We start from the raw sequence: 12,164 nt of genomic DNA, 5'->3' as shown, positions 1-12,164 counted from the left end.
CTAGGACAATAACTCTCTGGACCTTTGCACGCAAACCTGCCATAACATTGTGAAGTAGCTCAGACCATTGTGATAATTGTGATTCGACCAAGTACGAGTCCAGTGGTGGAGAGTCTTGACCAATTGTCATTAACTGTCACCAAACTATCACATGTTATTCTACACCAAATGAAAGTGAACTGAAAGTTACAAGAACAAACAGCGAACAGAATCACGATGAATGAAGGTACAAAAAGTGGTATATGTGCTAGCATTCTATTCGCTGATAACACCAACGCTTCACATTTTATCGTTTTTGTCACCTTCTTGTTGACTTTGGTGGTGATAAGGAAATATTTTGCAGGGAGAAATTATACCCTGGACAAAATACCCGGTCCAAGAGGAATACCAATATTTGGAAATTTTCTTCAACTTGGCGAAAGTCCACACACCACATTAACAAAACTCCGTCATATATATAGCGATGTATTTCGGATCTATATCGGCAATACTCCTGTAATCATTGTCAATGGCATGGTTGCCATCAAAGAAGCACTCGTCAAACGATCATCACACTTTGCTGACAGACCAAGCTTACAGTCGTTTAATGAAATCAGTGGTGGTTTCAGCATGGCGTTCGGTCGTTACAGTGAAAGATGGAAAGTACATAGAAGAATTGCAACGACTGCGTTACGAATGTATACCAGTGGTCACCAATTAGACATATTACAAGAGATAATAAAAAATGAAATATTTGAATTAATGAATGTCTTAACAGATAATAACAACGAGGAGGGCAACGTTTTGGATCCGCAAAGTGCAATCAGAATAGCCTTCGCCAACATCATAAGCGTTATTGAATTTGGTAAACGGTACGCTCACGACGACGAAGAGTTACAGCGAGTAGTATTGTTAGCTGATCGATTTGCTGACAACGCTTCTGGCTTCACAAACCCAGCCGACTATATGTCGTGGATGAAATATCTGCCAAACCCGAAAGGAAATGAACTAAGAGCTATCCAGAAAGAACTTGATTTATGGATACGAAAACGAATTGCGGATCATCGTCAGACGTTTGGAGGTGTTCAACGTGACGTCATGGACAACTTACTGAAAGTGAGTCAAGAGATGGATTCTAATGAAATGAGGCGTGTTGGATTAACAGAGAAACACATCCTTGCAACAGCACAGGATCTCTTCGGAGCTGGTTTCGATACTACGGCTACTTGTATGCACTGGGCGCTTCTCTACCTGGTCAAATACCCAACTGTTCAGTATAAAGTTCAGAATGAAATGGACCGAGTTGTGGGACGCACACGACTACCAACTTTCAACGATCGCAGTCAACTAGTATATACTGATTCGTTCATACTGGAAGTTCTGCGTCATGCCTCTGTTGTTCCATTCACCCTTCCACATGCAACTACCTGTACGTCAATACTAGATGACTACGTCATACCAAAAGATACTGTGTTATTCTTCAATCTATGGTCAGTAAATCACGATCCCAAGCTTTGGTCAGAGCCACATGAATTTTGTCCTGAGCGCTTTATCAACTCTGACGGACAAACATTGAACAAAGAGGCAGTCTCAAAACTAGTCTCATTTTCTGTTGGTAGAAGAAAATGTCCTGGGGAAACTTTGGCAAAACTTGAAGTATTCTTAGCATTGGCGATATTACTCCACCAATGTCAATTTGATAAAAGCAATGAACGCTTACCAGGTTTAGAGGGTCGATATGGCATAACGTTAAGACCACAATTGTACAAAATCCACGTACAACGACGTTAACACTATGTAAAGACCACAGTACACAATTGTACACAATTTGATTTTATCAAGTTGTCAATGACGACAGTTCTACTTTATTATGGCCAAGACCGATTTTACATTTGAATGACAAAAATTTACAGCTAAGTACATAACTGAACCATTGTATAAATTATCAGGGTGGTTTTTTTGGCTTTTTTTATTTACACTACTGTTACATGACGATACTAACTATGCACGTCTACTAGATTGTTTTTTGAATTCGACAGCACTACAATGACATAGCAATGTAAATGGACCGAGGGACCAGTCAGTTCTTTGACCATGGGTGGGGGATGAGGGGGAGGGGGTTGGAGGTTGGGTTGGTGAATTGATGGGGAGGGAGTCACCCAGTTTTTGAAATTGGAAGTAAGGGACGATCATCATGTGTTTAAAATTTTGGATATGTGGTCATTGTATTTTTGATTGTGATGGAAGGACAATTAATTTCTACATAGGCATGACCTTGTCAGAACAGTGTTATTTTTTCATGTCCCCATTTCTTACGTACGTTTTAATACTAATATTACGTTACCTAGAGTGATGATGTTGAAGCACTGCTTAACTCAAAAGATATTGTAACAAATTAAGGGGGAGACCTCTACTGTTAACGTAACCCTTCATCAATGTTTCTCTCTCTCTCTCTCTCTCTCTCTCTCTCTCTCTCTCTCTCTCTCTCTCTCTCTCTCTCTCTCTCTCTCTCTCTCTCTCTCTCTCTCTCTCTCTCTCTCTCTCTCTCTCTCTCTCTCTCCATTGTACACGGGATCGACTTGGACTTTTAGGGAATTAGCTCAAACTACACATAGTGTTCATGGTTAACCTGGGTCATTTAGAAGTTGCCACGGAGCAGATCGAAGCTCCTTGTCTAGGCCTAGCTGTTGCCTTCAGCTCCAACTTCGATTCCAAAGAATGATTCCATAATTTTATTATTCCATTAAATTCTTATAAACATAAAATATACAATACTCAAATGATTGGATGATAAAATAATCAGCACCATAAATGAATAAAACGGAAGTATTGTTGTTGCCTTAATTCAATGCAAATGATATTGACAAATATGAAAACTAGCTAAACAATGTGATCACGTCATTGTTCTTCCAACTGTCTGTAATTAGTCATTATGTGACATCAACGATCTTTCAGTAACTTAATTAATGTTGTCATCTCAGAAGAATACTATCAATGCAAACATTTATTCTAAGTATTAATTCATGACAGCTGAGAGTTCATAGTGACCTCGCAAAACATCAAAACTTAGCGAATATCAAAAATTTGTATTCTGTCATCCGTAACAATATTAATGAAGTTCAGCAAGTTCTGCAAATGATGTTAGTGATGTCAGTACCACTCCTGACTCGCATCCAACAAACTTACACTGGATATGATCAAAAAAGACAAGACAGTGATGTTTAGCACAAAGAACAAAGTCCAGAATACCACAAATAATCTCAATATTAAAATTGACGACGTACAGTTAGAGCAGTTTGATTCAATTAAGTACCTAGGTATTTGGTTCGACCTCAGACCACTAAAAAGACAGACTGGTCTGAGGTTCGACCAACTGATTTCCTGGGAATCCCATGTTAACAAAACTGTCGCTAAAATATCACAAAGACTAGGAATTATTCGGCGCATCAGAAATTGTCTCTCGCAGCAAACAACAAAAATGTTTATCGAATCAATGGTGTTACCACTTTTTGACTAAAAGTGACGTAGTCTCGTCAAAGTAATTCTACGTTGCTATCTAACTCAAACGTCTATCAAATAGGGCGGGAAAGCCATCATTCGGTGTGCAATTCGAACTCCATCATCTTAAGTTAGGCAGACATATATTGATGGCCATCTCTCAACGAAAGACAACAAGTATTATGGACTATAAATGTTATCGTGGCAATGTCCCCCTTATCTACTTGCTCCTCTTTCAGCAGTCCATAAATACAACACGCGACTCAGCAAAGCAAACGACGTCGTCATCGCTTCGGCTAGAAATGATTATGCTCTACGTAAGTACAGACAGAGGGTGGCAACATTCGGAACTCCCGGCTCCCTGCCAGACGTGACGTAGCAATGTTAAAGTTTTCCATGATCTATTTATAGTGACGTAGCAATGTTAACGTATTCCATGGTCTATTTATAGTGACGGAGCAATGTTAACGTATTCCATGGTCTATTTATAGTGACGTAGCAATGTTAACGTATTCCATGGTCTATTTATAGTGACGTAGTGATGTTAAAGTATTCCATGGTCTATTTATAGTGACATAGCAATGTTAAAGTATTCCATGGTCTATTTATAGTGACGTAGCAATGTTAAAGTATTCTATGGTCTATTTATAGTGAAGTAGAAATGTTAACGTATTCAATGGTCTATTTATAGTGACATAGCAATGTTAAAGTATTCCATTGTCTATTTATAGTGACGTAGAAATGTTAAAGTATTCCATGGTCTATTTATAATGACGTAGTGATGTTAAAGTTTTCCATGGTCTATTTATAGTGACGTAGCAATGTTAACGTATTCCATGGTCTATTTATAGTGACGTAGCAATGTTAAAGTATTCTATGGTCTATTTATAGTGAAGTAGAAATGTTAACGTATTCAATGGTCTATTTATAGTGACATAGCAATGTTAAAGTATTCCATGGTCTATTTATAGTGATGTAGTGATGTTAACGTATTCCATAGTCTATTTATAGTGACGTATAGATGTTAAAGTATTCTATGGTCTATTTATAGTGACGTAGAAATGTTAAAGTATTCTATGGTCTATTTATGGTGACGTAGTGATGTTAAAGTATTCTATGGTCTATTTATAGTGACGTAGTGATGTTAAAGTATTCTATGGTCTATTTATAGTGACGTAGCAATGTTAACGTATTCCATGGTCTATTTATAGTGACGTAGTGATGTTAAAGTATTCCATGGTCTATTTATAGTGATGTAGAAATGTTAACGTATTCCATGGTCTATTTATAGTGACGTAGCAATGTTAAGGTATTCCATGGTCTATTTATAGTGATGTAGAAATGTTAAAGTATTCTATGGTCTATTTATAGTGACATAGCAATGTTAACGTATTCCATGGTCTATTTATAGTGACATAGCAATGTTAACGTATTCCATGGTCTATTTATAGTGACGTATAGATGTTAAAGTATTCTATGGTCTATTTATAGTGACATAGCAATGTTAACGTATTCCATGGTCTATTTATAGTGACGTAGCAATGTTAACGTATTCCATGGTCTATTTATAGTGACGTAGCAATGTTAACGTATTCCATGGTCTATTTATAGTGACGAAGCAATGTTAAGGTATTCCATGGTCTATTTATAGTGATGTAGAAATGTTAAAGTATTCTATGGTCTATTTATAGTGACATAGCAATGTTAACGTATTCCATGGTCTATTTATAGTGACATAGCAATGTTAACGTATTCCATGGTCTATTTATAGTGACGTATAGATGTTAAAGTATTCTATGGTCTATTTATAGTGACATAGCAATGTTAACGTATTCCATGGTCTATTTATAGTGACGTAGCAATGTTAACGTATTCCATGGTCTATTTATAGTGACGTAGCAATGTTAACGTATTCCATGGTCTATTTATAGTGACGAAGCAATGTTAACGTATTCCATGGTCTATTTATAGTGATGTAGAAATGTTAACGTATTCCATGGTCTATTTATAGTGACGAAGCAATGTTAACGTATTCCATGGTCTATTTATAGTGACGTATAGATGTTAAAGTATTCTATGGTCTATTTATAGTGACATAGCAATGTTAACGTATTCCATGGTCTATTTATAGTGACGTAGCAATGTTAACGCATTCCATGGTCTATTTATAGTGACGAAGCAATGTTAACGTATTCCATGGTCTATTTATAGTGACGAAGCAATGTTAACGTATTCCATGGTCTATTTATAGTGACGAAGCAATGTTAACGTATTCCATGGTCTATTTATAGTGACGTAGAAATGTTAAAGTATTCAATGGTCTATTTATAGTGACGTAGCAATGTTAACGTATTCCATGGTCTATTTATAGTGACGTAGTGATGTTAAAGTATTCTATGGTCTATTTATAGTGATGTAGAAATGTTAAAGTATTCCATGGTCTATTTATAGTGACGTAGAAATGTTAACGTATTCCATGGTCTATTTATAGTGACGTAGCAATGTTAAAGTATTCCATGGTCTATTTATAGTGACGTAGTGATGTTAACGTATTCCATGGTCTATTTATAGTGATGTAGAAATGTTAACGTATTCCATGGTCTATTTATAGTGACGTAGAAATGTTAAAGTATTCCATGGTCTATTTATAGTGACGTAGAAATGTTAAAGTATTCTATGGTCTATTTATAGTGATGTAGAAATGTTAAAGTATTCCATGGTCTATTTATAGTGACGTAGCAATGTTAAAGTATTCCATGGTCTATTTATAGTGACGTAGTGATGTTAACGTATTCCATGGTCTATTTATAGTGACGTAGAAATGTTAACGTATTCCATGGTCTATTTATAGTGAAGTAGCAATGTTAACGTATTCCATGGTCTATTTATAGTGACGTAGCAATGTTAACGTATTCCATGGTCTATTTATAGTGACGTAGCAATGTTAAAGTATTCTATGGTCTATTTATAGTGACGTATAGATGTTAAAGTATTCTATGGTCTATTTATAGTGACGTAGCAATGTTAACGTATTCCATGGTCTATTTATAGTGATGTAGAAATGTTAAAGTATTCTATGGTCTATTTATAGTGACGTATAGATGTTAAAGTATTCTATGGTCTATTTATAGTGACGTAGCAATGTTAACGTATTCCATGGTCTATTTATAGTGACGTAGCAATGTTAACGTATTCCATGGTCTATTTATAGTGAAGTAGAAATGTTAAAGTATTCTATGGTCTATTTATAGTGATGTAGAAATGTTAAAGTATTCCATCGTTGGTTCAGAGTTTATTTCATTATATTTTTCTGTGTGTTAAAGTGTAGAAATCAGTTAACCGTTCACCGTATGTAATCATGATTTGCTTGATTTTCGTTGTTTTTGCAGAATGTTCAGAAAAGAACAAAGTCATTGTATCTTTATCAAAGCAACTCAATTCAATTAATCACGTATGAATGAACTGTAATTTCAGAATTTTTCAGTGAAATTGTCTTTTGTTTTACGGATGATAAAATTTGAAAACTTATCCGACAGCTTTTATATGCGAAGGATCCACGGAGTTGTCGAATTCTTAGCATGTTGTTGATGCCATTCTAACATTATATTGTATTGTATTGTATTGTATGATTGTAATGTATCGTGTTTTCTTTTTTTCATTGTTTCGTTTCTCTTCTTGTGAAGGCTTAATAAATGAATAAAATAAATAAATGAAATAAAAAATAAGTGGCCTCGTCAATAAAGAGTAAAATTACTAGACTAAGTCATCTTCTGAATTTGTAAGCCAAATACGTTACAGTTACGTTGTCATTCTTAGATAATACTTGTTTGTCTCGTGCATCTGATTTGAATTAAAGTGGTAGACGTCCATTGTCCTTTCAAGGAGACCGATTTGTTAGAAAGTGTCTGATTGCAATAGAATGGACAAACTAAAGTTATAAACCTGAAAGACATGCAATGTTCAATAACTTTAATAGACCACTAGGTTGGAATATATTCGAGTCCTGATCAAAAAATAAATCCACCATATTTGGGATGATTGAATGGTAAGTGTATGATAGTGATATTACTGCCCACCCAGTACACCGTTTTCCTGAAACTCTGCACCAATTATTTGTCATAGTAGATTAGTCGAAATGGTTGGAAGTTTAGCGGCACTCCAACTTTAGTCAACTTTTTAATTTGGGCGTTGAAGGAATGCTATGTTGACTCTCTTCAGATTCGTTAACGCTTACACCCATTGTAGAATGCAAATAATCGCCATAATTTGGCAGTTTCGGTGTAACGTGAAAGGGGTGCTCACTTTAGCTACCGCTCTAATTTACATGTATTTGCACGCACATTTGGATAATGTCAGGTGTTTCGCACGCAAGCTCTATTGTCCGGGGTAATGGATGGTAAGCAGTGGACCCTGTCTAATATATCACAGGACAATCACACCCTCCAATAACGATTGGATTAACCTTCTCTATACATAAATCTTGTGCTAGACTGAACCTCTAAAACATCTGAGTGCCGACAGATCCTGTATTCAAAAGCTAAATCAATAAAAAATAGTTGACAAACTTTAGCTTTAAGTTTTGCCGAAATGTTTTCTTGCAACGGTCAAACTTTCATATCTTATCCTTGAAAACGTTTTGTATTCAAGGCCAGCATTGAAGAAATGTAACATGGATAAATGCCCAAATGAAATTAACGAATAATTTATTTATCGCATTCCTTCAAAGGGAGTTCGATGAACGCAAAAGGGGCAGTTAGAGTCGGTGAAGAGACATTACATTACCGTCTTTCAGTTTTCACAGGTAAAACTGTGTTGAAAACAGGAAAAATAACATGTGGAAATATTAATTAGATTTTTGTCGAGCCAGACGAGAACATTTACAACATCAAGGAGATATTTTGTCTGGCCAGACAAAAACTGTGGCAATGTTAGTGAGAATTTTGTCGAACCAGGCGACGTTTCGTTTCAGGGTTTGTGATTTCCATTGTATAAGACAAATGTCACTAGACAGTTTTTTTTTACTGTTTACTGTTTGTCACTTTATATGTACAAATATTGCTTTCTAATGCAGAGAGTCAAAATCATTTAATTTGTATGTATACATATAATGGGAATATTGATTAACGTTCAGTATGTGCAGTTGTCACGGGGAGGGTCATATTTTACAAAATGGGTCAAAATAGAGAATGGGGAGGGTCATGTTTTTCTTAACAGACCAAGTCCGAAGCTGTCGATCCTCATAAACATCTAGTGGTCCAAAAGTGTTCCTACAGCCTACATAACAGGGCACATTGAACGGGTTTCATCTCTGCGTGTTCAGTAGTCCTGCTTGTAAACGGTGCATGGGTCTAGATTACTGACATGACCCTCAACACTGTACGTCCTGCAAAGAACAATGTATCAATCCTATCTCGAGTGCGAGAGCAAAATGCACCCGCACCAATTATAGAATAATTACCTACCAAACGCTCAAATTTTAGCAATCAATCGAATATATACTCATTTTAGATCTCTTTCACGGTAAGATGCAAAAAAAAGTGTCGAAATCGGATTATTTCCAGTTCTGGCTGTAATTTCAAAAATCCCACCTTACAAACGCTGCCATATTTGATTGGGATGTCCACGAGGTCATCGTACGTAAGGTGGAACTCTGAAATTACTGTTGAACTTGTGATTTCTGGAATTTGGTCCCCCGAACTGGAACTTTTGTAGCCACGGTGAGGTAAAATTACTAAATAGTCGATTTATTGCTAATATTTAGTCACAGAGTGTGTTAATTCTTTAGTTACCACCATTTGTGGTAAGCCCAGGTTTCACAGCTGGCTCTTTGCAGGACGGAGAATGAAGGGACGACTTATTCCGTATGCAAGCAGGACTATGTGCTCGATGGCAGGCGTTAAAACGGTTGGGAGGAGCACCAGAGGAACCTGAAATCGGTCGACAACGGCATAGGTGCACTTGGTCGGCCATGTTTGTTGACCAGTAGTTAGGGGTAGACCATTCGATATCCTGAGGGGGGGGGGGGCTTGGAAGATTTCGGGGAAAAAAAAGATGCCAAATGGATTTGCTTTAAAAAAATCCGGATATGAGTGGGTGATGGAAAAAAAAAGATGGCCCACTGCTGCTAGAAAAAAAATCTTGGCAGGGAAATGATGCACAGGTTCGAGTCAATCTGATTAAAATCTGATGTTAGATAGGCTGGTTTTCCTGTATTTACCTTTATTCCATCGTTATTGCGTTTTTTTTTTCCTGGGCGTTTTAATCAGATTGAGGTTCGAGTATACTGTTCAACCTGCTCGTACCTCTCCAACCAGGACACTTGTCAGATCATGACAAACAGTTTCAAACACATGTCAGAGACCAGTCAGTTTCGTTAGCCTGCGGTACATATATATATTTGTTCTTGTCTCTGTTTCTATCATAAATGGTTTAAATATTACTTCATGTAAGGGTTCAAACATACCTATACATAAAATTATACATATAATACATGTATTACCTAGCTACCACACTAGTTACAGAGCATGCCATGTAAGTGTTTGGCTGTTTCACAATCAGTGCTTCACTTATCTTGCACTTTGGGGCAAAAGTGAACTTGAAGGTTATGTAATGGTAATCTTCATACTATTGGATAGTTTATAAAAGAACTTTATCTAAATTGTTCTAGTCTCTTCGGTATGAATTTGTCAGAAGGGATGATATACTTCCTATTTCAGACACTACATGTATCGACACCACAACACAAATTCAAGTCTCTATTGTACACTAGGTATGACCTAAAATGCTCTCACACATCAGTAACTTTACTATGCATGCAATATCAATGCCCCTATACCAATGTTACAGGCCCACTTTTATAACATGGAAAACTTATTTGAAAAGTTATATTTACTTTAGCTTTTCGATGCTTGGCAATATATATCTCAGAGGCTATGAATAACCTAAATATTGCCTAAATAGAAACAAAAAACTGCAGATCTGGCAGGGGGAGACCCCTTGGACTCCATCACCCCAGAGGCCACTCATTCGTTAAACCAACAATAAGCCTTCACCAAAATTGGTAAAACCTTCTAGGGGAGACCCCCTAGGACCCCCCCCCCCGTAAGAGGTAGACATGTCCAAGCCTCAAATCAAAGTTCTTCCCTCCACCTCTTACTGTCAAGATGTTATGAAACTTTATTTCAAAAATGTTTCAACCATGTGTAGTTGCTTTTTACAATTGTTAGACCTGTCTTGTAAAGCTTGCAAATTATTGTCTGAAAGTGTCTGTTAATAGCCTGAAAATTGGCTTTAAGAGTAAAAATCCTCCAGGGCTTCTAGGGGGACACCCCTTAGAACCCCCCTCCCCCATAAGAGGTAAACATGTTCCAGTCTCAAATCAAAGTTCTTTCCTCCACCTCTTAGTGTCAAGATGCTATGAAACTTTATTTCAAAAATGTTTCAACCTCACGTAGTTGCTTTTTACATGTTAGAGCTGTCTTGTAAAGTTTGTAAATTATTGTCTGAAAGTGTCTGTGAATAGCCTAAACATTGCCTTTAGAAGTAAAATCCTCCAGGGCTTCTAGAACCCCCCCCCCCCATTCACACACACTCACACAAAAGAGATGGACGTATCCCAGTCTCAAAGCTCTTCCCTCTACAGCTTACTGTCAGATGCTATGAAACTTTATTCATGGGGGCCAGTGACTTTTTGTTGGGCCAATGGGAAAAAATTACTGACACCCCCCAAGCTGGGGAAACTGACCGGTCTATCTGAATGTCTGAGCTCACCAATCAAGCTTCCGATTTGTATTTTCAGTGTGTCATCATACCATGGCACAAAAACTGTCAATGATGTTTATTTAATTGAAAATCAAACATGTATGAAATATGTAGTTTTCTAAATAAAATCTGTGTGATAGAACAGCATCTTTTTACTCTCTGTATTACCCTGTGCGAAAACCAAACAGAAAATTGTGGCAACAGATGTAGGTGTTCAACATTGACGTAAAGAAAATCCGGAAGAAGCAAAGAAAAAGAAAAGTTGCCAGCATAGGTGAAGGAGAAAAAAAATAATTCTCAGGCAAGCAGGTGGGAAAAAAATAATGACTCTCCACCAATCTTCCAAGCCCCCCCCCAGGATATCGAATGGTCTACCCCTTAGTCTGTATTCCTCTAGCTTGCTTCATATTAATACTCGTATTAAATGTATATAAATGATCTTCCAAACTCGTCCTCTTTCTTTGATTTCCGTTTGTTCGCAGACGATACCAATCTCTTTCATACCTATTGACAGGTTGGGGAAATTAATTTGGATCATGTTTCGGGTCAATTACACGAGGTTCAACGTTGGTGCAATACAAACAAATTGACGATAAATAGTGAAAAATCAAATTTTATCGTATTTAGAGGGCGCAAAAAGAAAGTAAATTTGATTGGTGATATCACATTACAAGGCAAAAGCATCAAGGAGGAGGATGTTGTCCCCTTTGTGGGAATTACTTTAGACAAACATCTCTCTTGGTCCGACCACATCGAAAAGGTAAACAAGCTAATCAGAATAAAGTGTGGGATTTTGTATAGACTTAGACATATATTACCATTACACATTTTACTACTCTTGTACAACACATTCATACTCTCCCATATCAACTATGGCCTTGAGGTTTGGGGTAACACTTATTCATCACATCTAAATAGTATATTAA

At 36.8% G+C, this 12,164-nt stretch overlaps 1 protein-coding gene across 1 annotated transcript; it reads left to right on the top strand.

Annotated features, from left to right (window-relative positions):
* The first annotated feature begins 216 nt into the window (after positions 1-216).
* LOC144436449 (cytochrome P450 1A1-like) lies at positions 217-1,770 on the top strand. Its single transcript, XM_078125247.1, has one exon. It carries the CDS (start codon positions 217-219, stop codon positions 1,768-1,770), a length of 1,554 nt encoding a protein of 517 aa, XP_077981373.1.
* The last annotated feature ends 10,394 nt before the right edge of the window (positions 1,771-12,164 follow it).

Source organism: Glandiceps talaboti, chromosome 6 (genome assembly GCF_964340395.1).
Source record: "Glandiceps talaboti chromosome 6, keGlaTala1.1, whole genome shotgun sequence".
NCBI classification, from domain to species: domain Eukaryota; kingdom Metazoa; phylum Hemichordata; class Enteropneusta; family Spengelidae; genus Glandiceps; species Glandiceps talaboti.
The sequence above is the reverse complement of the archived record's forward strand: the minus strand, read 5'-3'. Positions and strand labels throughout refer to the sequence as shown.

What these genes read in the sequence shown, in the direction of transcription:
- LOC144436449 (XM_078125247.1), top strand. Translation starts at nt 217, where the DNA reads ATGAATGAAGGTACAAAAAGTGGTATATGTGCTAGCATTCTATTCGCT.